Source organism: Lutjanus erythropterus, chromosome 14 (genome assembly GCF_056507025.1).
Source record: "Lutjanus erythropterus isolate fLutEry1 chromosome 14, fLutEry1.hap2, whole genome shotgun sequence".
In the NCBI taxonomy this organism is placed as follows: domain Eukaryota; kingdom Metazoa; phylum Chordata; class Actinopteri; order Lutjaniformes; family Lutjanidae; genus Lutjanus; species Lutjanus erythropterus.
In genome coordinates, this window is record NC_139330.1 from 20,630,977 (window position 1) to 20,658,014 (window position 27,038).

The window sequence follows — 27,038 nt, forward strand, 5'->3', positions numbered from 1 at the left end:
CTCGTCATTTCATTTTCTCTCTCGTCTCAGATTCTCATTAACACTGCTGCCCTGTTGGCTCTTCGTCTCCTCTGTCCCCCTCCCCTTTGTGCAGCCACAGAACCCCTTCTCTCCTCCTTCACCCGATTCAGTCCCCTCCAACACCTCTCATAAACAATGTGTAAGATGTATGAAAGTAACAGGGGGGGCAGGAGACATCCAATTAAAAGCACAATGCATTATTATTTCACAGCTCCCCCTCTCTGCCGTCTCCTGAAGCCCTTCAGATTATATAACAGCTCAGTGTCAACACAGCCAGCCTGTGGAGGACAAGTTAAGGGGGTCTTCTTCTTCGCCGATGATGCAGCTCAGCGACTCTGGACTTTCCCCAGCAGCTTGCGTACTACCCCTCACTCCTCCCTCCCTCTCCTCCTCCTCCTCCTTCTTCCTCCCTTTGCCATATCCACCCACCCATCCACCCACCAGCCCACCCTCTCCCTGCCTCCCTTACACACACATACACACATACACTCAATCACGAATGCACAGGGATTGCAGCAACAGCAGCAGCACCGCGAGATGGAGATCTCCGCTGCGTGTGTGAGTGCCTATTCCCGGTGAGTGCAGGGACAAGAGCGAATGAGTGTCAGTGATGCTTGAATGAGGTGTATAAGGGAGAAGAGAGCAGAGTAAAAAGCCAAGGAGGGGGATATCAGTGATGAGGTTTTGAGGCAATGTCTCTCTGCTTTCTCCCCTCTCCCATCCCGATAACCTGAATCTTTGCTGGATGTGTCACAACTACTCCAGCTGTCACTGCACCGGCTGCTGCCTCTCTCTCTGTCCTCCCGCAGCCTGTGAGAGCTGCTCCAGTGGCTGGATGGTGCCCTGGCACCCGCTGAATACATGGATGAACACCGGCTCTACGGGGGATCTGTGCTTTCTTGTCCTTTGCACCTCTGATCTGTTTCTCAAGGTAAGAGTTCCTTTATTGGGGGGAGTTGCACACATATACACAGGTATTGCAAAGAAAGAGTGTCTGATTCATCTTAAAATCTTAATTGTATTAAAGTGTGTATAAGAAGCATGCATGATGCATGAGAAAATACTGTTAAAAGTCTTTGCTTAGTGATGCGTGCATGTGTATGATTCCTGCATGGATTAGATATGGATAAATCAGGGAGGGGGCATTTCTGCATCCAAGCACTGAAAGGTTTTAATGACTAATAAGGAGGACACGTCAAAGGTTTTCCTTCACTTCAGTAGAAAATTAAGATAAATGCTAATGTAATTTGATTTATACACTTATCATAATGCGTGTCTTTGCAGCCTTTGACAGACATGCAGCATCTATCTGATGAGGCAGAGGCTGATTATCGAGATTGCTGTACTTGTGAATTGTCTGCGCTTTAATAGTGAAGAATATTGATGAGTGCTCACTGCACTGATAGGCTATATTGTAATGTGATAGACTGTCGGAATGATGATCATTTATTGGAAAACACCTATCGTATTAAGTGGCGTAGACTGTGTGACAAATTCATATGCGATGAGTGATGTGCCCCTCAAGGCTGGTTTTGATGAAAGGTGAATCCAGACTTATCATGACTAATGACATGTGTGATATGGGAAGAAGAAGAAGCTCTAGGGTACTGCATCACATACAGAGCTGCACTTATATTTGCTCTCAGCCGCTGGCCCCCCTCCTCCTCCCCCCGCTGTTTCTGTCCCTCTATTTTCTACACGTCATTCTTTGACTACCTGAATTTACAGGAAACACAGACGGGGTACAGCTGTAAGGTGCCAAACACACTATATAGTCTGTCTATCTCAGCATCGTTTTCCACTTATAAATCATCTTCTCCATTACGCCCGAGTTAATTGTGATTTTGACTTGAGTACACATGTATGCCCATAGCCCAGCCCCTTATTAATCGATGGACTCATCAGGGTGATGCACTATGCATGTAAGCTCTAAAAGTGTGACAGGCTGAGTCTCCATTATTTTATACAAAAAGAGATCTAGCACGAGAGTGTGTGATCACAAAAAAATAACCCAAAATGCCCCTCTGCATATCAGCCTCTCCAAACGTTCTCTTCCCAAGGATCCATTTCACAGCCAGTGCTCTCATCCAGGAGATACAGGAATGGGAGCTTTTTAAAACCTCCAACTATTCCACAAAACCAGAAAGTGCTGCTCCGTGATAAATCTTTTAAGCCAATGTCATAAAGCAAACTTTCACAGGTGTAGCCGGCAGCCCAGGTAGATACAGATAGCTCTGGACGACAGCTGGAATAAGACGGTGTGAGTGTGTGTGTGTGTCACTGTGTGTGCGTGACTGTGAAGCTCTCAAAACTGCCTGGGATTGTTTTCAAAAATTGAACAAAAGACAACATAAAAATCTTGGTCCAAAGGGGCTTTCACTGTTGCAGGAAGGAGAGCGTGATGGTGTATTGAGGGGAAGATTGCTGCAACGCCGCGTGTGTAGGGGCCAAACCTATACTTTACAATTGCACAATAGCTTTCTCTAGGAATGCATATGGCAACCCAAACACATATAACCTTATAGAGGAGGGAAGGGGAGTGTGATCGCATCTTCTACATTGTGCTTATGAAAGCTTAAGTTGGTGCAATGTGACTTGTAAATAATGAGAAAAAACATCCTTATACAAAATGGATACAATGCAGAGCAACAATGCATAATGCATGGAGGGAGCACAGCATCAGTCTGGGTTATTATCAGACATGGACAGTACTTCACAAATGTATTTAAAATACACATTTATTGCTTTTGAGGGGTTTGCAATTTGTATTTTGCTTGGCAGAAAAAATATGAAGTATTTTGTATCAAAATACTTTTAAGATGTGTTTTTTTATTTGAAACACTTCAAGTAATTTGTACACATATTCAATATACGTCATTTTATTCTCCAGTAAGACACATTTTAATCTCCAGGTTTAAACTGTGAGAAAAAAACTTAAAAATAGCTTAATCATAGTCTTGTCATGTCCTGTCATGTCCTGTCAGGTCCAGCATCATGCTCATTGTAAACCACCATGTTCCTTGTGACCTGCAGCTTGATGAAAGAAGCTGCTTTCATTTTTTCGTGCAGATTTCCCCTAAGATAAAGCTATTTAATCAAAGTATGATCAGCTATTGCAGATAAGGCAAGTTTGAATGACACTAAAATCCAAAAGAGATCAGCAAACACGTCAAATACTAGAACTGGTAAATAAACTTACTAGCTAGAGAACTTCAACGCGTTCTCATATCTAAACAGCAGAGTAAGTTGATTGCCAGTGACTCCCAAAACAACATATATGACCTTTAGAGAGTACCAATGATAAGTGTACTGGATCTTAAGTCATAATCTAAGTCATATAACATGAGTCATGTTGTGTTAATCATGTAATTAATGTAGTTAAACTATTGCAGTTTGGTTAAGTTTAAGCACCAAAAAAAAATCACAGATCAGAAAACCAAAAAAACAAAAATCAGCGTGTTATGTTTCGTAAGTGACAGATCTTGAAATGTAACCTAACACATGGCACACAGTCTGTCGTCTCCTGGGTGAAAATCCTCAGTTTGACTCATCCTTTCTTGTGTGGGCTTCCTCCTGTTGTAATTACTATGGCCACTAGAGGAGGCCACTGAACAGCGCTGTAGAGATTATGCTTTTTTTTTTTTAAGTAAGTTAGCATCACCCTGGTTTCCTCCACAAAGGACAATTTGATTTTTCTTTTAGATTTTGGATTAGTGCAGAAAATAAGCTCTGTGACAAACAAAAGTTTATGACACTGACATCTTTTGCTTATCAAGATAATAATCAAAACTGATAATTAATTAATTATTTAATTAATTAATTATTCCCATTATTGACTTCAAGACAAGAGAGTTAGAAGTGTTAATATGCTAACTCATTGACGTGTTTTAGCGCTCATTCCTGCAGCACACTACAAGACGATCTATATGATCATTTTACTGGTGAGACCAGGCTGAAACCGCCAAGCATACACCCCTGAATTTGCATCCTCCCACCTCCCAGATTTATCATTTCAAAATAAAAATGAGGTGGAAAATTAGCAGAGCTCCTCTTTTCAGTGTAGGGGGTTAAGGTCAGACCCACATTGAAGCCACCTAAAATGCAATAATATCAGTTTGTACAGAATGTGTTCATGTATTTTGAAAATCACAAATTACTTGTATTTTAAATACATTTCATATCATAATTTAAATATATTTGATGAGCAAGTATTTGTGATTTGTAATAAAATACTTTTGAATGTATTTGTGTCCATCTGCAGTTATAAGTGACTTTGTATACACCCCCACATATAATACAAAAATGATGAGCTGTAGCACTGAAGAATACCCCATGTTCATGATGCACTCAGTTTGTATTGATGGTGCAGTGGAGCTTACTATGTTTGAGGAGTGGGGGGCCACTATAATACTATTACTTAACCATTAATGAGAGTGGCTAGACAGCTTTATCCTATGTAAATATCCTACAGATGCACTTCAGTAATTATGAAGTTGACGCGGGCTGACAAGGATGTAAGGCGATCTAAGCAAAGCCGTCTCTTTCTCCCCGCTTTGCAACGGGGCATAAATCATGAGTCAGCAGTGTTGTGGAGCCGCTATTGCATGGAAAATGGATCCAACCGCCCTATTAACATTCTTTACAAACAGCCACGTTTCTACAACATCGTGGTCATAATAAATCAATCATGATACTGTAGCTAAAGGTGTTTTTTTTTTTTTTTCTATTTTCATACATGCAGCATTTTAGCGTGAAGAACTGAAGGGCAATTGGAACAGACAACGTGGTCTGCCAGGGTACATAAGGAGATTTCAGAGGATTACTTTTGCAATTTTAGAGTCAATGCATTATTCATAATCCTTTGGATAGCTGAGGCCAAATCAGGGAAGGACCTCAGGTCATTAGCAGAGATATAGCTTGCTTTGAGAAGAGGAGGAGGAGGAGAAAGAAGACGCAGAGGCAAAGGAGATTCACGCTCAACCATCTGAATATATCCATGTGTCACATCAGCCCCTCTCGTTTCACTCTCACTCTCTGTGTATCTGACTTCCAACAATAATAAGTCAGTGAAGAGCTTTTCTTGATTCCCTTTGTGTGAATTACCATTTAGCTGCTTTACATGCCTTACATGACTGCATGAGGAATTGTATGCGCTTAGAGGAGACTTCCTGCAGATGTGATTACCTTTTCAGTGGTGTGAGATTGGTATTTCTGACTGTGAAATAGTATGATCCCATGTGAATCAGCCTCGAACAAATTCTTTTTATCCGCAGAACCGCTTCTGACAAACAACTTACGCTAAAATCAAAGTGCATACTAAGAAATGTTTCAGAACAAATATCACCCCCAATAAAAATCAGCTGCTCCAAATTGCAAAACAACTGTATGTGAATTCATGACACAGCATACCATATTGTTCCTGTATAATGACACTGAGCTAGTTGCTTGTTTTTTGTGTGTGTTTTTTTCTCATCTGGCACTGAATGCATTGCGGTGACTGAAGTGACACAAGAAGCTGTTGGCATGGAGGGTTTTTTTTAATAGGAGGCAAGACGAAACACAGTTGCCTTTAAATATATTCCATTTCATCAAATGTTTGAGCTGAGGGTTAGGTTACAGTGGCCAGTCTGCAAGGTGAAAGACATGGCAGGACTCCCGAGAAATACAACCTCATGCTTTTTATTATCAGGCCCTGTATGTGTGTTTGTGTGTGTGTGTTTGTGCACACGCTCCTCAAGATGCTGGCAAAGGCCTTTTTTTTTTAAAAAGGTTACAACTAGGCCCACACATACTAATACTAAAGTAATACTCACACTCACAGAGTAATAGAGAGTAATACTCACACTCACATACTCCAACCCCCAAAACCAAGACCAAGTCATGACCACTGACTGTAAATAAAGATGGATGCTGCGGCTCCACTTCTTCCCACAAAACTGAAACTAAAATAGTGAGTGCTGCCATCTTGCACTGGTGACGTCATTGGGAGCCAGAGTCTGCACAACAGTGACAGGTGTTGGAGCTGCAACCTATACTGCAGCCAGCCACCAGGTGGTGATTGAGATGCTTCGGCTTCACTTTTGGCGAGCTCTCATGTTGTTCTTTTCTAATTATGTCAATGGTCATGTCCAAGACAAGCCTGTACTGAGACCGAGACAAGACTCTGAGGTGTGAGACCAAGTCAAGAAGTGGTGGCTCCATAGCTTTAGGTGTCAACATTTATCACAAGTATAGATGTATAATACAACTGGGCATTGCTTCTCAGCTCTGCTTCCATTTTTTGACAGTGGCCATTCCCAGTATTGCAAAGAAAAATTCCTCCATGGCCCAAAAAGCATTTTCCCCATAAGCCATCACTATAAAAGAGACCTCTGTAAAACTGTTGACAGGACGCCTCTATGACTCTTTTGAATATGAATTTTTGATGCATGGAGTATTGTTATTTGTATATTTTTTCCAGAGCCAGGAAAAGCATTTGAATATCTATGACATCATCACAATGTAAAGTCATTCAACTCGCAAGTTATTGGTTGCATTTGAAGCAGGAAGTTTTACATTCAGTGATAGTAATGATGATAAATAAATCAGACAATGCACAGGCAGTTTAGCAATATCCCATTTGTTGTGGTCTTGAACAGTCTTGAGGTCAAATCTAGAGTGCTCTTTGTCTGACCTAAAAATCTGATCATGACCAAGATGAAACTGAGACCTTGAAAAAGTGGTCTTGAGACCAAGACTGATTTTGAGTTCTACAGAACTACCGAAATGGTTACAGTTTGGTCACATTTAGGCAAAAATGAGTTTAGGAAAGGATGATTTTTTTGTGTGTTACAATTTGTTTGTTATACATTACATATGTCATGTGACATAAGTGAAGCGTGAAGCAAGTCATGTAATGTTACTTACCTAAAAGCTCTGGATAACTTTGGTTTCACATGAGACATGAACCCAAGTCTCCTGGGTGAAAGTCCTGTTTATTTGACCCATTCATGCACCCACCTATTCCATACATGGTTTTTCAGTCTTTATACTACATCAAAAGCCTGGTGCCAAAGGTATCTTGTGCATCTGTATTTGTAGCCGAAGGGTGAGAAAAAATATCAACATTTGACAACTTAGGAATGAGAAGGGGCTGGTTACTCACACTAAGTGTAGAGAGAGCGAGATAAACAAACATGTAGCGCCCATATGTATGTGTGTACACTCACAAAAATCAACATGCAGCCACATGGCAGTTTTGCCATCATTAAAAAGTGTGAATTCTTCCCATATTACACAGAGTTACTATTTCTTTGTGCATACTTTTTATCCATTCAGTCATTACATCACTGGAGCTCTACATCCACTGCTGATGTAGATCAGCTGCGGATCAGAAATTACCATTAATCTAATCTACCCGTGCATTTCCTTTTACAGATTTCATGGGAGTAGTAAAAATGACAGTAAGGAAATGTCTGTTCAGTATAAATTTCCCCACCAGAACAATCACATTGATGGATTTATAATGTCTCTGAATGATAAAACATGATTACTTTCAGAGAAGCTGTGACACCATGAATAGCTTGCTTTTGTGTGGTTATAAATGATTCATTGGAGTTTATTTATCGCGTGGTGTCCTGTCATATGAAAATGATTAACCAGCTCTTTCTGATATTTCCTTTTAACTATATCAGACATCATTTCATTTCCTTGTGCTGCTTGATATATTTCATGCTCTAGCTGTGAAATGTGTTTCATCACGGATGAGACAGAAAATGCAATATTTCTCATTTGATCATATGAACCTTAATTTGAAACTGTGCATGGGGAGTGACCATAAACAAACAGCACTTTGTTGTGTAATGAAAATTCATTTTTAGCTCTGTTATGTGATCAAAGCAGTTTGTGATTTATTGCATAATCAATATAAATCCAGCTATGTCATTGGAAATATGTAAAAGTGAAGGACAGAATAAATATCACGATCATAAAAAAAAACAAAGTGCTTTAAACTATTGCTAATGATGAATTAAACAAGAAAACTCAGTAATTTCATGATAAAAGTGGGTTAATGATTGTTGCTTCATTAGTATGGCAGTTGTTAAAGAAGATATATCTCATAAATAAATGAAGCACATCAAATATATCACAGTGCTGCATTTACAAACACACAAATTCACAATTTTATTGATTTTTTTGAATAATGTGCTGCAACAAGTATGATCTGAATCCTTCAAAGCAATTCTACCGGTATGTATCATATAACAGTTGCACTGCATCATGTATTATAAACCATATGCGAAAACAGTTGTTAGAAAATAACACTTAACACCTTTTGGAGACTGTAACACTCCTACTCCAAAGCAAAAACTGTTTCTCATTTACAAAAATATGTTCAAGTGATTTCAAGCCATTCATAAGTCTGGTAAATTCCTTATTACTCAGTTGCAAATCCATGACCAGCCTTTAATATGAAGTTGTAACAAACAATAATCTGCAAACATTTAAATGTTAAGGTGAGTTCAGTCAGCCAGCTCACGTGGAGCAGATTGATAATGTGAGTATGTATCTGAGTGAGTGTGTAGTTGGTGCCTCGGCTCTGACCTCATCACTCCACACAGTACAGCAGAGGTTTGGGAGCGATGATAATAAATTTCCCTCTAGAGACTCAGAGCCTACAGGTGGATACAGGTGGAGGAGCCTAACACCAGCTATTATGTAGAGTCTACTATGTGCAGGCCTCAGCTGCTGTATGGTCAATTCTTTTTCCAGGGACCTCAGAGCACAAGAAGAATACATTATATGGTGAACACCTTCGACTAGTGGGCAAATCACCAACAGCCCCATGGCTATCCCTTAACAAAACAACTCCAACCATTGTGGAGAAAAAAACGACAAGCAATCTAAATGCAGAAGCGTACAAAAATATATCTGAGGAAATGTTATGCTGCATTTATAAGGAGGTGGCCGTAAGTGGGTGGACATACAGGCACAGCTTCAGGTTGGCAATAAATGTGGCAGAGTGTATGAATGCAGAGTAGAGAACTGGAGCTCAGCAGTTCAGATGTAATTATGATATGAAGGACAGTAAAGCGAGCCGTCACATAAACCCATTTGTTTGAGTTGGAATGTTTCCCTAATGTATGGCTGAATAAATCTGTGTGGACAAAATGTAAATGTTACTCTCCCCTGTGCATGAAAAGAGACTTTCCCATGAAACCCAGTGAATGGGCTGCATGCGAGACAGCAGTCGTGTTTAAATTACTAAAGCTAATGTCCTCTACTACCCTGTAGGAGAGACCAAAGTTTGCAGCGATTCAATAGGGAAGTGCACAAATAACGTCAGCCACAGGAGAATAAGCCACAGAAACACCTGATCCTGACACATCAGTTTTGCTATTTTACCACAATATAAATCAGCAACGTAAATGTGTCACAATGCATTTGTAAGACAAATGCCAAAAATTAAGAACTCCAAAACACAGTAACCAAATACAGCTGAGGTCAAGACATGTAACACTCACCTCACTAGTGGTTAAAACTATAAACTAGCACAAAAATGACAAGAACATGGTGCAGCATGAAAAAAGAAAAACATTTCACAGACTTAACAGACTACTCAGTCTAGGCATTATGGGAAATGTGGCCCATCACTACAATATCTTAGTTCAAAACCTAATGATGATCCACTCCCATTTGCCCCGTTAAAATACTGGTCAATACAAGCTCAACACTTCCTTTGTCCATTTCAAATTAAAAGCCCTCTGCATAGTTCAAGTTTGTTAAGAGGCAATGAGAAACTTAACATTACCCTCAGCAAATTTGATTATTGCTGTGATGTACTTTTACAGTAAAATAAATAGATTTCAGATGCATTTTAAATTTGTATATATTTTTTTTTATCAGTTTAGAATGTAAACATTCTGGCAAGACATGATGTGATTTTATGTGTTTGTTCCAGGGAGACACAGGCAGCAGCACTAGCAGATACTACTACTACCTTGATGAGGTAAAGCAGTGATCTGGTGCCCAACAGGAATAACACCACAAGATAGCAACGACTGTGCTTATAGTTTGAAGTGTCTTTTTGAGGCTGACAGCTGATATAAGGAGCAGTCAATGAACAGATTTTCTGAATGGTTAAAGGAGCAAAGTGCAAACACAGTCAATACAAGTGTTGGCAAAGTTAGCAATGAGTTGTGCAGCAGAAGTGAGAGTACAACAAAAAAGCAGGCAGAGTGTAGAGTTGTAGACATGGCAGGAGCTAGCTAGGCGCACTTGGATGCAGTTCCTTGTCATTCCCAAGTCGTCATATACCAACGTTATAGACACACAAGGTACCTCTTAGCAACTGTATGAGAAGCAGTGTACTTTAAAGTAAAGCCATGCGTGTCAGGTGACATAGCATAAAGACAGAGATCGTCTGCCTATGGAGAAGGTGGGATGGATGGATAGGTCAAAGTATTTTTTGCACCCAAACTGCAACTGTTTTACAACATTAACCATGTGTTAAAAAGGCATTCTGGCTGCTAAAGGGCAGCTTGTGCACCAGTATAAGACGCAGAGGGGCGTGACGAAGACGTCATTATTTTTTAACGAGCTGGGATGAGGGTGGAAGTTCCAGTCATTTTTTTCCATCTGCAATGTTAGGTGACTCACAGTTATAGCATCTTTAGAGCTTGAATCAACATGAAAAACTGGTTGAATCAGCAATACAATAAATGAACATCTGTGTTAGCAGGTATCTGTTCTTTGATAAGTCACAGATACAAGTAGCTGTACATTAAAGCGTCAAGTGAGACATTAATTATGACTCTGGAGAGCATTTGTGCAAGAAACATTCAATATATGAATGTAAAATTCTATGTGTGTGGATGAAGGACATTCTTTAGTTAAGATATTGCTGCCCTGTCAGATTGTGAGGTCATCCTGTGTTTCTGACACTGAGGATGGCATTGAAAGAGACATTTGAAACAGTAATTCAGAGTGGGAGAAAAACACCTCTAGAACATCCCAATCAATAATTTGTGGGACTAGATACAAGTGTTACACATACATGATTAGTTTTTATCTTATTTTTAAATTTACTTTTGGCACAGCTGTATTGATAAATACTGCTTTAAAGTTTAGATTTTGGAAGACACCTCGTGTCTTTCACAGAGGTTCACAGTGTGTTGTGAATGTGAAGGTATGGTCCCAAAAGGATAAAAGAATCAGGTTACCTGCTACAGTATACTGGAGTGATTCCTTCCCACTGGATAACATCGTAACACAGAGACTTTTTTCTCTTTTACCTTTTTCAGGAAATATGGTGAGCAAAGAGGACACCAAATGCGTTGTTCTCTCAAATTCAGATGAATCAGACTCAGAGACAGGCCCATCACACAGCCTCGATGCATCAGAACCAGGCAAGCAGCAAGTGAAGAAGAGAAACAAGGCCTTACAAGTGCGTTTTAAGGATATCTGTGAAGCTCAGAATGAGCATCGGGGACGACGCTCCAGATCCATTTCCTGTAAAGTGACACACAGAAAATACATGACCATGCCTGCCAGACGCTCTATTCCCAACGTGACCAAGAGTACTGGTGTCCAGACCTCGCCAGACCTTACTAAACGATACAAGACTTTCCCTTTTGAGAGGAAAAAAGGACATACATTTAAACATACTGCTTTGGTGGAAGATTACAGAGGACAAAATAATGGATTTTTGAGTGATATAAAAGCAGGAGGAGAGGATGGACAACCTATCGGGGAGTCCTCTAAGTACAAGGGTAAGATTGTGGGGCAGACAAAAGCTCTGCTTCACCACACTGATGACAGCAGTGATACGGAGGATTTGCTTTCCAGTGCCAACTGTGTGGATGGACCCTCTTGTCCAGACTCTTCACATTTCTCGGAGGAGTGCCATCCTCACAGTTCTCCTTCCAAAAGAGAACCAGAGTACCAGGTTTGTGGGACAAGGACCAAACACAAAGGATTACCCAAAGAGGACATGGACGCTGGCACTTCCTCGAAGCGCCAGCTGGCTAATTCAGAGTTTTCACAGGACAAGTCAAAGGGCACCGGCCCCGTTGTGTGGAACTCTTTGACACAGGTGGAGTCTTTAGGAAGCCCATCTGTGAGCTGTAAACGGAAAAAGGGTCCGCAGCTAAACGAGCAGCAGTCACAGACACTTCCCCATAGTGCCAAATGTTCTGTACAGTCACAAGGGCAGTGTCGGACAAGGCATGTGTCAGCTTCCTCTAAACTCCAGCAAACAGTTGGGGGGGACGAGGGCTTTCCTCCACGAGACACAGGCGCCCCGGGCATGGGGAGCAGCCAGCAGATAATGCCCTTATCTGGAGACAAGGATATCAAAGCACAGCTGCAGGCCATGGAGAGTCTCATCAGCTCGAGCCAGGAGACCATCAAGGTCCTGCTTGGAGTTATACAGGAGCTGGAGAAAGGTGAAGCACAGAGAGAGGGGTGAGTAGAAGAGGATTTATTTACACTGCACACTTTTAAACATGTAACCAAACATGCATTATTCACTCTGCATGCATGCACAATGCACAGTGTGCTGTCAGGAAAAAGGATAATTCCAGGTTATCATGACTTGAGTCTTATTTTCATAGGTTTGGCCATCATTTCTATTGGTTATGATAACATTGTCACTAAAGGCTAATTACTAACATCTGGGAACATTAGTACAATGGAGCTCGATGCCAAGAAACACAAGCACAGTCGAACTGGTAAACTGTGAACAAGGAAACTGTGTGCACAAATAAAAGCAAGAACATTAGGTCAAATTTGAATCGAGAAGACACTCTGTGAGCTGTGATGGATGTTCACATTGATCAGTTTTGGAAATAATTTTACAGTTTGCCTGTGGTTTCTCTTCCAGATGAGTTTGGCTGTAACCCAAATATGTATTTAAAACCTGCATGGTGTGCTGACTGCTCAATCTGGTCTCTTCAATCTGCATACAAAAAACACTTTACGCTTTCAAATTGCATGCAGTGCATATGCCAAAATCCAATTTTGCGTCCATGTGATACACCAGTCTTTCCCATTAATTTCTGTGAAGAGCAGATCCACAGTCAGGTGACCATTGTCATAATTAAGTAATGTTACGTTATTTAAAACTTCAGGGTTGACTGCACTTTCTGACTTAAGGTTGACTTTTGTCTTAACACAATACATGAACCCTGGCCTCCTCAATGAAAGTCCTGTGTTTGGTTGACCCCCACCACTCTTCCTCGTCCATTTGCAGAATGTCTTGCTCTTTAACACTGCATTATCTGACACTGGCCAATTACACACAAATATTGGACAAAAGTGTATCATGAAATTTCAGCATGTTATTTGTATGAAAATTGAGGAGAATGGACTGGATTGCTGGTGTTTCTTGCCTTGTCAGAATTATTTTTTGTGATATCACTGTATTCCCAGCAGGGATAGGTATTGGTACTTGATACCAATAAGGTACCAATTGAAAAAAAACCCAGTGCCAAGTTGTATCGAAACTTCTCCAGCCAAACAATGCTTGCATTTAATCCCTACATATAGTATGTGGTGGTGAGGTTGTGCATGGTATTTCTGATGGAGCTGGTAATTCAGCAAGCCACCAAAACATTTAAAAGAATGTCTATAGCTTAATACATGCAAGCGGTGTCTGATAAAAATAAGTGCATAAATTGGATTATTCCAGAAAAAACTGTGAATACCAGTAACACAATAAAGCACCTCACCAAGCACAGAGAAAACTGCAGGGTGGACAGCTGCACTGTGTGAAAAAAGTACTGAATAAAGTAGGCCACTCTATTGGTATTTGTATCATTTTAAAGATCCAGTATGTAACATTTATGGGCAATCATTGGCCAAATATGGCAAATGGAAAATTATATTCATAAATATGTTTCAATCAGTGTATAATAGCCTGAAAATAAGAATTGTGTATTTCTTACTTCAGAATGAGCCATGAATATCTACAGAGGATGGTCGTCTTCCGTGGAGGTCACCATCTTGCACTGCCCTTTTTCGACAGTAGCCCAGAACAGACAAACCAAACACTGACTAATGAAAGGGTCTTTCACATTGTGCTAGTTGCCACCAAATCCTGCACACTGGTGCTCTAAGGATACTGGTGTTGATACTTGTGTAGTGATTTTTCAAATTACACCAAGCCCTAATTTCCAGATTTCAACACATCACTTAGTAAGTGAAATGTTACAACACTTACAATTATGGTCTAAACTGCGAAATTAAGACCCAAATCATGCAGGAATTAGTCCTGTTTAGGGGATAAGTTTACATCCTACACCCAGGCTAGCAAATCTGTGATACTGTAGTTAGGTCAGTGATCACATAACATGCTAGCATTTAGTACATCCTCTGTATACTATGAGTGTCTGTAACAAGTTGTAAAGCAATTCATTGAATAGTTGTTGAGATATTACACTAAAACTTGTGGAAACTTTGACCTGCTTGTGGCCAGGAGTAAAAGTCTGAGAATCACTTTTGTATTACCATCATATGATATTAAACCATCAAAGTCCAATGGTGCATTTCAAAAACAGCACAATACACGTTATTACTGTCTCTCAGTGTAATTTTAATGCGAGAGCAAATGCGTCCCCAATAATTCTTTATGTGTCATATTTCATCAGAGATGTACCTGTAAGGGAGAAAATGCATTAACAAGCGCCATAAAGTCCTCAAGCCATGTCCAAAGCCTGACTCTTACAGCAGTGCAATATTGTACCAATCAATGTACTCCATCTCTAAAACCCATAGCAACACAAAGCAAATTGTATTTAAGTCTTATCCATATCCAGTAGAGAACAAGACACCCTGGTGCGGCTCTGTGGAACTTGGTTTTTAAAGGCCCAATTAGTGCAGCCTCATAACACTTTGCCTTTCATCTCCACAAAACTGTGCCTGCTGTAGTGCCTCTATGTGTTGTGTTCCATCTGCGTTATTAGAGAGGTGCAGTTACAGGACACAAAGTCTGCCATCTATACTATGTTTTCGAATCCTTTCCCCTTTTTGCATGGCTGGACAGTCAGATAGCCTCCTTTAAAGCTATACTTTGAGATGAAGCAAAGAGCAGCCAAAAGCCTTTTCTCACTGGGAATAAATACATTGTGTCCAGTGATTTTTAAGCAACTGCTTTCAGCATACACGCAGTGGCAAAAGGATAAAGAATAAAGGCACAATGTTTGTTGGAAAGTATTTTCATTTCAACATTATTACAAAGTCTTTGTCTTACTTCTTCTTTTTTCTTTGTCTTTTTTTATGTTCCTCACATGGCCAATGAGCCAGTTACAAACATGACAAATATTCCCTGCAAAAGTCCAGCAGGAACTCAAAACAATGTATGTGCCTGTTTCACGTCCTCTTAAATTTGATGAAGTCACACCAAACGTTTGATTTTCACGATTACATGCAGCAAAAAGGAACTGGAAATAATACATCTGCATGTTGGGCTGTACAGATATCAAACTGATAATATCAATCAACAGATATATCAAGTTCTAATTGATAAAATTACCATACATAGAAAATGTTTTCAAAAACAGTAACACTATAAACAAGAGGAAATGTAAAAGGTAGAATAAATATATATAGTATGTACAATATAGACAAGAAGCAGCCTCAACAGTTGAATTAACACCATTGCAAATAGGAAGTTGCACAGTTGAAACATACATTAATACATAGATTAGCATTTACACATATAATGGTCTCTACCCATTCAAAGAATTCAAAGATTATTATTATTATTATTATTATTATGCAGAAAAAAACTTGCATGTAATATAATTCTTAGTTTGCTACATCTGCATCATACAGTCAGTAAATATGTATGTGTTTGTATACTGTGCACAAAACATGTGTATAACATATGATGACATACGGTATTTACCTCTTATATAAAGATGTGATGTCACCTCATCCGCTTGTAGCTTTTCTTCACAGGTTATCACAAACACAAAATACTACGCAGTGCTCAGGCAGGCAGAGCAGCAGGCACGTAGGCAGGGGGTGTGGACAGTGAAACAGGAATGACGAGGGCAGGACATATCCCAGGACAGCTGACGTGGGCAAACAACACAGCAGTGAATCTGTGCCAACAAACAGTTCGCTTAGGGAACGACTTTCAGAGCTGCAGGTCCCCCCACCCCCCATGAAGCATCTATGAAATCATTCTCTGTGACATCCTGTGCTTTAATACAGTGCCGCTATATTAGGTCATGAACATTTTACCCTGAATGAGAAAAATAAGTGTTTTTTTTTTATTCTGAGTACACGCAGTGATTACGAATTTAGGTTAATACGCTTTGATTATTAGAGCGAAGCTCTTTAAATGACAAGGATGTACATGAAAAGCCAGGCAGCAGCAGCAGCACAGCACTAGTGCAGACCTCGTCTGTGCAGTGAGTTACTGTCCTTGCGCACAGCTGTTCAAAGAGACTTCATTTGAGAACAGGCTAGGATGGATGAACTTGCTGACCTTGAGCTCCCATCAGCATTTTCGATCCGTACGGAGGCTGTTCTGTCTCCCCCGATGAGGTCACCTCTCATGTCACGGTGAACAGTCAAGGTTCAACCCCTCCACATGTCATCCAACAGGGTGACCGGCTACCGTGACAGCAAGCAATTACATGTGTGGCTCGAACACAGCCCCTCCCATCATCCCCATACTACTGCAGCCTGCTATTGCATGCAGTGACGTATAGCATGAATAACAATATACACACCTGCATGCTGATGTAAACTCAAATGAGGAAATATGCATGAAGAGCAGGTGGAGACGGGGACTGCTACAACCATTAAACGCTAAGGGATATTTAGGCTAATGAGTTCTCTTTGACATAAGCCTCCGTCATCCCTGAAGAAATGGTTTAAGTTGGTCCTTTGTGAAGGTCTTTCAACACAGAAAAATTACAACTGTTATACAGTAAAGGCAACAGACCCTTGGGGCCGTGTACCTATGCCATAAACTGAGTAGATACAATTTTTCTTGTTGATTGCTCTTTTGAATTCTTGATGCTCATTGTGTCTGCAGCAAATTCATCTGGACAAGAAATAAAAAAAGATGTACAAGCACAGAATGCAAAGGCATTGATTTTTCCATTCTACATGATTCATGCAGCATTTAGTTGCTACTTACTTCCTATTGCCTATAGAAAAGAGACATATTTTAAAACTATGTCATGGCAATGCGAGGTAATCCTATTATGTAAAATCAGCAAGTCTACACACTTTATTAACCAAATCTCACAGAACTGCAGGATCAGAGCTCCTGCCGCATTCTCAACTGTTCGGAATAAACAACACAGGCTGAGAACCGAGCTGAACAAATTTGGCTGATAGCTGATGCCCACAGGTGTTGAAATATGAAGCTGAAGCCTGCCACTGGAGATCACGTATATCTTTTCATCTCTCTGTTCACAGGCTCTCGTACCGAACGGGACAAGACACAGCAAATTGTGACACTTGTCGAAACAGCGCATGCATCATTTACAGGTGGGTCCTTTTCACCGCCAGCATGTCATTAATGCTGCATTAAATGCTGTTTTCTGTATGATCATTTGCTTTACTGTGAAAGGGGTGCTCACTGGAGGCGTTTGGTGCAGTGATGCTTCTCTGTATTTTTAAGTATTCGGAGGGTGCTGCATTTCAGCCAAGTATCACAGCAGTTTGTGAAATAGTCACAAAGATGTTAGTCTCACGTAAGACCAATAGTCAGTTTTGATTGTTTTAAGGGTAAATACGGACAGTGCAGGCTGTTCATTTGCACTGGGCCCATGGGCTGGACGTGGGGGCCCTTAAGGAAAGCAGGCCCTCCATCAAGGTGTTGGGTGGAGAACAGGCCCCTACAGGAGATTCTAACTCCCACCTTGGAAATATGTATGTGATCAAAGATGTATCTACATTGAAGTTATAGTTTTCTACTTTGTTTATAACAAAATTATATGCATATCCCACATAAACTTAAAAAAAATTGATTTACTGAATAATTTCTTATTTCCTTTGGTATTTTTGTCAGTTACAGACATGCAATAATAATAGCTGGGTAATATGTATGTTGATGCTATTAACTAGTGTACTTACTTTAACCCAATCCATGATGGTTTCCTAAATCTGACCAAACTGCTTTATTTTGAAAGTACAGCAAATATTGTATATTGCTAAGCTGACCATGACAAAATTAAAAACTCATATCCATATATACAAATTTATTGATTAAATTTTCATGACAATGGCTCAGCTGTTGTGAGACTGAATTGTACAGTGATCCAAGTAAAGCAAGAAATACAATTATGAAAATATTAATAATAGAAATGATAAATAAAATGAAAATGAGAGCTTTTGTGTGTATCAGTAAATAAAATCCAAAGGTACATTGTGTGTTACACACCAAAGCAAAATACACAATGATTTTGTGTGTTGTAAGCGTTCTGATTTGCTCTGTGCTGGAAAGTGGCTCAGAAGCAGGTGGGAAATCCACTCAAGCTTTAACCTTGTGTCATTTGTCACTTCAATCCAAAAGCTTCCGCTGCTGAACCCACTCGTTACCGTGTTTTCTAAAACAGGAAACAGACAGCTGTTTGGAAAGTACTCTCAATCCCTGATACTACACACTGTACAGTGGGACCTGACAGTCATTTTCACATTGGCCTGAGGGAAGGAACTTTAAAAACCACAAAATCACACAAATTATGGATGTAAACTTTCCGTCCTTTCTGAGTATAAAAGTTAGCTGCAGTAAAGAGATCCTCTTCCCAACTTCTGCTTTATGCTTCCCTTTCTGCCATACCTACTGTAATATTTTATCAGCAAGTAGGCCTACAGTCTTACTCTGCTTCTATTTTGGATAAATTTCAGCTTACCTGTTGACATTTTTACTGCAAAGGAAAGGAAAACTGCCCTTTCCTGGGCATGTTTTTTAGGATTTTCACTTTATGTAACAGTTTGGAGATGCCTCCTCTCTCTTCTCCCTCGGCGAGTGCATTGTGTCAAGCTGACCCAGATTGTGGTGTAACTAAGACCATTGTGGAACTTAAAGCAGGATCTCTATTTCATATCAGATAGTGAGGAATGAGACATCATTGGGCCTCTTGCAAGAGCCAATTGTAAAAAAAAAAAATATTTTTTTTAACTAGAAAAGTGTAGCATTCACTGATCTACACATATTTTGAAGTTTCTCTGAGGCACAAACAAAATTCAAATAAAAGTGGTCCAGGCCTGCTGTATGACACATATGTATAGTCTTTCTCCATAGGGTGAAAAAAGTTGTTGACATGCATTAAAACATATCAAACTAACAATAAAGTAAAACCCAATGTGATATAAAGAAGAAAATTCTCACATTCCAACAGCCAGCTCAGGGTCCAAAGTTGCTGTCTCCATTCTACCTGGACAATATCGCATCACTTATAATGAAATGTGCTCTTGTGTCCATCTGTCACGTCCTCTTGACCACCTATCATCTAAATCAGGACCTGCTTTGCTCTAGCAAGACATTTTTTCTAAACCTATATGACATCATTCTTTATTTTTGTAAGTGCAGCTCTGACAGCTGTAGTAATATTTTCTCACTTTTTGGGTCCCCTAATCACTAACCACTACTGGACAAGTCTCTGAATTTGGTTAGATATAGTTTCCAATGATTTCTACCAAAAGTAATTGAATTATTGCATGTAAAAGTACTTACTTTTGTGTTACTTAAAAATGTCTGCTGCAATTCTCTTACTAATCCGCTATATTATTTTTGTGTAGCTGTGTTATTTTAGAGACAACTGTCAGTTAATTATCTATCATTGTACCCATTATCTTACCTTGCAAGGCAGCTGGTTTTGCGATATCACAAGGTCGTATCTGCACTAAAAGGCGTGCAGCCAATCAGTGTCCTAGGAGGGACTGCTGGCAGCTACTGGAGTGATTTAAGGTGTGATGACAACGAGAATCAGCCATGGAAAAACTTGTCTCAAACAAACAATGGCGGCTCCTGAAGAGTTTAGCAGAGATACTGCAATAGCATGACTTATATCGGTAATGAAGATTATTATCTTTATTGAAAGAAAGAAAGAAAGAAAGAAAGAAAGAAAGAAAGAAAGAAAGAAAGAAAGGCACTGATGGCTTTTCTCAATGGAAAAGATGACTCTTCTCCCAACAGGCCTCGGTTTGATCTGATGATCTGAAGTTATCCTTTGTCAGACATGATAGGCAGATGGTTCATCCAATCACCTGCCAAGCGTTTTTTGTAAGTGTCTACCCTTTTCTAAACAGTTCCTGAGGACAACTTCCCAGATGGTTCTATGTAACAAACCATCTGGCTTGTCAGGTTACCCATTATCACTGATAGGAGTTATTAATACTCATCCTCCCTTGTAAGCTACACTTTGAATGCCTATGGTTTTGACACGTGTTTCTCACTTTTTACAGTGCAGTGCATACCACCTCACAAAATATTAGGCTTTACATGTACCACCATTATGACTGATGCTAAAATACAGCAGTGTAGGTTTACTCTATTCAGCTACAGCCAGTTCGCACAGGACGCAGATTTATTCCTAATAAGATTATTTATTTTTGGCTGTTGTCAGCCACAGCCACAGGAACTGGGGTGTGAATGGGTTGGTAAAGACAGTGGCTTACTGCCTTCACAGTTTAGCTTGTAACTAATCATGGATGACGTATGCACTACGTGCATGAACATGACTACGTAGCAGGCTAACACTGAAACAAAAATGTCACAGGAAAGACTAAATTAATTTTAAATTAGTGGTTTTCAGCGACCAAGACAGATTTGTTTGAAAAAGATCACAAACGGTGCTGGATATGCTTATTAACCCAGCATTGTTACAGTAGTTAATAAATAATTGCATGATGAAGAGTTTATATTATACTATGATGAAAAGCAAGTTCAGATATTCTTGAAATGTCATATGCCACCGTGAGGTCAGGTGACATTAGACCATAGAAAATAAGACCATAAATTTCAGGGAACAGGCTGCGTTTCACTGCTACATGAAGCCCATTGACTTCATGCTCACAGCATCGTGTACTGTGAATGGAAATGGCAAATGGAAGTATACAAACTTAACATCACAATTTACCTCCTATTGGAGATTTTGATGACACATTCCCTGCTCTGGGCAGCACACTAATCAAGACCTACTGGATACGAACATCACAGCTGACCCAGACATGAGCCCGTATCTTGCCTGGGGAGCAAGACTTAAGAGTATTTCATGCTTTATTGGTGCATCGAAACAGGAGCTTTGGTCTGATGTTGATAGGTAAAAGCAAAAATAGAAACAAAAGGCTTTCCTCCATCGATATCTCTCCAAAACACAGCAAGATAACAGGGGCAGAGTGCTGCAGAGCGACAGCCACTCTCACTCCTTCACACCATTGCAAAACAGAGAGCAGCTGCGGACTGTAGTCAATAAAACTGGAAAACAGATTTAAGCCTCTACAGAATGCAGTCTCAGTCGCCATCAAAGAATACGGTTCAACAGCCATCGACAGTAAGGCAAAAGAGAGATCACCAGTCCTCAGCGAGAACTGAAAAACTGACTTGACATAAGGCAACATACCAGTTAACACCAAAAAACTGGACCTCATTCTGCTATCAGAGACACTGACAGGTGTCAGCAGTAAAAATTTCAAGGCTGCTGCTTTCCTGATGACCTGGTGTCGAACCTAACTAAAGAGATCCTTCAGACCTTGTCTGCCTAACAATCTGTGAAGGTTCTTATTGTGCATGTGGGACAAAATTATGTTATTAAAACAGACGGACTTCACCCAAATAGAGTAAAGCTGTTCACCTTTAACCTACAATAATCCTACATCCAGCTGTTCAGACCACTCTTAAAGATGCTAAACAAGGTGGAGGTTGGTGATGAGAGACAAATGGCACCATTCTCCTACACAAATTGTCGCCCTCTTTCTGTTACTTTGCTCCAACTTGGCAAAATCTTGTCAAGCTGTCAAGATCAAAAAACAATTATTATCTCTGGGGTCATGGTCTTCCCTGCACCAGTTTTCCAAATGCTTTATTTTCTACTTATTTTCTGCCTTAGTCCCAAGGACTTCACTGAGCCAGAAAATTGGAGAGGACAGAACTGAAACAGCTTTCTTTTCAAGTAGTAAAGTCAGTCAGCGACTGACAGAATAGATCTGGATACCTAATAAACATCCATTATGGTGTCACTGCTTCATTCCGTACAGTTTAGCTTGATCTCCTTGACTCTCTTCTTGAGTCAGTGGCCCTTCAAGATACTGCTCTGTTACCCTTGGGGAGTTCTGTCAGACTATACATTTCTTGGGGTGTGCCCCAAGGTTTAGTCTTGGCCCCATTCTCTTCTGTAAATACATGCTGCCATTACAGGTGCTAGAAATTACATTTTTATGTAACCAATTGCCAACAGCAAAAATGTTTTGAGGGAAACATAATGCCAACTGAAATGTTTTCTCTTAAAATGACCAGATGTTGTTAAGTAACATATCTGGCAAATTGCAAAAATTTTGAACGCTCAGCCTATTTAAGTCAGCAGTTACCTGGGACATGAAATGTATTTATGAATATGTAACCAAAATGATAATCTTTCCCTAACCTTGCTTGAGGTATGTTTTGTTGACTAAACCTATACCAAAATGATGATGTTTCCCCTGTAATCAAGGTGCTTTTTTTACATAAACCTACCCAAATAATAATATTTCCTTACCTTATGCAAAGCACTTATGTTGCAGGAGTCTGGACACAAATCCTGGACTGTGGTGTTAAAGCCCTGCACTTCGCCTGCCATTAACCAGAATTCCCTCCTTGCAAATCTAGCATGTTATATAAATGTTTTGTTTCAAATTTGTCTGTGAGCATAATCTAGGAAGGAATGACGTGGTCACCACAATGTTATTATGAAAACAACTGATTAATATACACAGGTGATTTCTAGGAAACATGGTTGAATTCTATCTTTACACAGATGACACACTGCTTTATATCACTGAACAAACTGAGTCCAGTTAACAATCTTGCATCTAACAGTTCTGAAATTACTGATTGGATGGCACTACATTTTTTTTTTTCAGCTAAATAAAGACAAGACAGATTTTGGTTTGGACACAGTCCAAAAAATGAACTTCTTTTCGTTTTTGACTCACATCATCTCAGCACTACATGACACTTGTCTTGATTATGATAATGCATGCTTCACAGGACTTTCATGGTAGAATTAATCTGATTTAAATGTCATTTCTTGCCCTTAAGAATACAGCAAAGTAGAAAATGAGATCATGTGGCACTGAAAAGATGGGTTGAAGGCAAAGTAATGAACATTTGCTCATCCACCAGTTAGAGAAGTAATTTTCATATTAAGCAAAGTCATCAACAGGATAATGACCTTAATAAAGTGTACCTGAAAATTGGTGCACTGCATCACAGACAATGATATGGAATTGTAAATAATTCAGGATCCCTTGGTTTTGTGGAGCTTAAAATTAGAAACTGTGACCCATAACAGACCTGCAGTAATTTAAAACAACTTTCTGTGGGGAATCCAGCAGTTTCCACTGTCAGAAAATAAATGATAACTCTTGCTCATAGTAATGCATACAGGGTGAGGCTTAATCCAGATGTGTACTGTAGTAAAGAATTTTTTTTTTCATTTTTCAAATACATTTTAACCTGTGTTCAATCTTCTAAGTCTATTTTGATATATAGTACCATAGGTGCTGTCTTGTGTAACAGCCAGAATACTGCAGTGTGTCTGTGTGTCGATTTGTGTCCCTATTGATCAGACAGGCCTTTTCATTGATTTGTTTTCATGGGTTTAGCCATTACTGTAAGTAAGTGTGGCTTTCAGTCTTGTGGTTTAAGCAGGGTGGGTATGTAAGAATATTTAGTACTATATAAACAAATTGTTATATGAGTCTGTGAAAGGTATTGTCTGTGTCATGTTTTTTGACCAGACCTATTATTTAATTATGTCTCAGGGCAGATAAATGGAGCAACACAGTTCATTTGAGTTTCATCTAACATTTCAGATGTAACAGCAACATAATTTGCAAGACCAGGGCAAGAAGCCCACTGCACAGAGGAGCGAAGACTAGTCCTAAAGCCAGTATCGAGTTTCTCTTTTTTTCGTCTCACTGATCTTATCTTGATAAGACAAAGTGTGCCAACTTTGTATGTCTTATGACTTAATTAACGAACTCTGAACCATTTCTGGTGGCAATGAAAGTGCCACCAGTCTATTGTCACTAAACCAAAGCATGTGGTATAGTAATAAAATCACAGAGAGGATGCACCCTGCAGAGTGCTAAGAAAGTGGAAGATTATCATTTCATCTGTGATCTGTATCATTAGTTGTTTATTTCAGTTCACCCAACTGGTTTTTCACTGTCTTTTGAGCCGAGCGGAGCTGTAGTTGGCAAGCAGGGTAGTAATCTATCATGGTCCTATCTATCTCTGCCAAAGCAATTGTCATAAATATCTTAAATTCTGCAAATAGTGCTGTTTAATATTCTTCAGCAAGACCCAGCTGCACAAACCTTCCAACACTGAATCAACCTTTTTGAGAAAAAGGGCATTGTTTATTGTTTACCTTTTATTTCAGATGTACGTTTTACTGTCACATATTGTAAAACTATCTCACTACTGAAACTGCTGAATAATCTGTCAGTCCAGAGAGTTAAGCTGCTGATAGGGCAGCAGTAATCACCTCGCTGGACAAACCACTCTGTGTGACATGAGGACGAGGCCTGAGCACAGTAAGGCTGGCCCAGAAAAGCAAGTTGGGACCAACAGACCAATTACTCCTCAAAGTTAGAACCTCATTGTGAAACTGTAACCAATATTAGCGGCCCCTGAGATGTGGCCCTTAATTTTAGAGCAGTCCAGCATCTCCAGTATGTCCAATAAATTCAGGACTCTAGCAGCTGCTGAGCTCAGGTAGTCAATCTATGGGTATTATCCAGACTTCAGCTCTCCCCTGACAGTCTCCACCCACCTTGCACTGCAGCATCTCATACATCACTGCAACAAATAGGGCATACATATGGCAAGTAAGAGAGAGGGAGAGAGAGGCTCAATGCATGGATGATAAATTAGGAGAATAAGTACAATGATGCCGTCGAAAATACCATACAACCACTGTAGGTGGGGTGGACCCGTGAGTATGTCATGTGTGGTATGGGAGGTAAGGACATACCAACCAGACAGACAGAGTGACAGACTGACCAGCACTCTGTGTAGCAGAAACAGACATATAGGGCTGCTAGGCCCAGTCAGAGCTAACAAGTCATGAGCATCTGCTATCAATCTCTCCGTGTCTGTGCTGGAAATAGAGAGTCCGCTGGAGCTTTGACTGTCACTAGAAGCATATTCGTGGCCCTTGGTAAAAGATTCTGTGTGTGTTACGTGTGTTGTAGTTAGCTGAGCTAATGCGAGCTGCTCAGTGAGGCTGAGAGGCTCTCCAGCATGTGTGTGGCCCTGGGTGAGTGTCAGTAGCAAGGGCTTGAAGAGGGGAACTACCCAACTCTGATTAGACGGCATTAAAATCCTTTATATACATATATACATTTCATTTCATTTCATATATTCATTTTCATGACTCTGTGTCAGCATTACCCTTACAAGCTTCAGGATGATATCAAGCAGTAGGTCGCATGTTGAGCCATTTTCAACACTTGATGAATTCCCAATTTTATTATATGTCAGTATAATAGCAATTAGCATTGATGTGTTTTATCATTATATTGTAATGTAATTTAGTTTGCAGCTTAAAAAACATGTTACGCCTCTTTTAAAAATGTCTATAGTATTACTTAATGTAGGAAGATGGGACTGTATGAAGATGTATTGATCCTGCAGGTTTATGTTACAGCCACCAGTTCATTGTTTCTTTATCACTATTATGGCATGGTGCACAGCTCAAAATACTACAGTACCCATGAGTTTTGGCCACAGTTGGCAAGGCAAATGGCAACATACAGTAGTTGCTGAATTAATCCACAATTGACACAGAATTTAACAGTGAATCGATCAAAGTTTTCATGCCTACCTTAAATACAGTAGCTTATACCTTAAACATTTTATCAAAGAACTAGATATCTTCAGACATTATTCTTAATCTTTTGTAGTTATAGTTTACTGATGAGCTTTTGATGTCCATCCAAGCAGTAGTTAAGTGCTCCAAGTCACGTAACGTTCTCTACGGCTAAAATGAATTGGCTTTTACTTTGAGAAGTAATCAGACATTTCTTGGTTTCTTGGAGGGCACAATGCTGTTTAATTTTTCAGTGCTGTGAACAAATTCCATTCCTCTTCCTTGTATTGGGATGGAGGCAGAAATCTTATAGACAAAACAAAATAATCTGCATGACTAGATGGCACTTGAGGATTTTTTTTTAACCAAACAACTCTATTAAAATCGCAGTAAGCAATTCTGGAGAATAATGACTGTTTTGGGAATGAGACTCAAAAATCAACTATCTTACCAACCTGTGATTGGCCAAAGTCTCCTGTTGCAGGTTAGATTTATTTAAGTCTGAAAACAGAGCCATGAGGAGGAGCAGTTTCCTCTCAGGCCACTTGACTGAACTGCATTATGCTTAAAGGTTATTATAAAACTTTAGCCCAATGAAGCCAGAAATAAATGGCCTAACCCAGCTGTAAGGAACCAAAACAAAGATGGACACTGCATGATTAAACAGTATCCCACTCCTGCTCTTCATATTTCTTAGCTATACTTATCACGTGTAGTTCAAACACAACAGCATCATTTGCGAATTATGTGGCCCACCACTGAGTCGACTCAGTGTACAGCAGGAAGCCTGGTTTAAAAAACGTGCTCAGATCAAAGCATTAAATGATTTTATTCCTATCACGCTGAGTTGAATAAGAACCAGCATTTGAATCAAAGTATACAATGTAGTGTTTCCAATTTGGAGCTAACAATGACTTTGAAAAACAGTTAAGTTCAGGCAGAGGCAAGTGCAATGCAATATGATGAGACGCGAGGAGCTAATTAGCACTTGTGTCC

General features: G+C 39.8%; 1 protein-coding gene across 1 annotated transcript in view; it reads left to right on the plus strand.

Annotated features, from left to right (window-relative positions):
- Window positions 1–464: 464 nt before the first annotated feature.
- Window positions 465–27,038, plus strand: part of insyn2ab (inhibitory synaptic factor 2Ab) — a 32,151-nt gene continuing 5,577 nt past the window's right edge. The window contains exons 1-4 of the mRNA XM_084735899.1: window positions 465–596; window positions 787–952; window positions 11,304–12,465; window positions 17,440–17,511. Coding sequence (XP_084592025.1) covers window positions 11,309–12,465; window positions 17,440–17,511 — 1,229 coding nt within the window. The 5' untranslated portion in view covers window positions 465–596; window positions 787–952; window positions 11,304–11,308. The remainder of the gene's footprint in view (window positions 597–786; window positions 953–11,303; window positions 12,466–17,439; window positions 17,512–27,038) is intronic.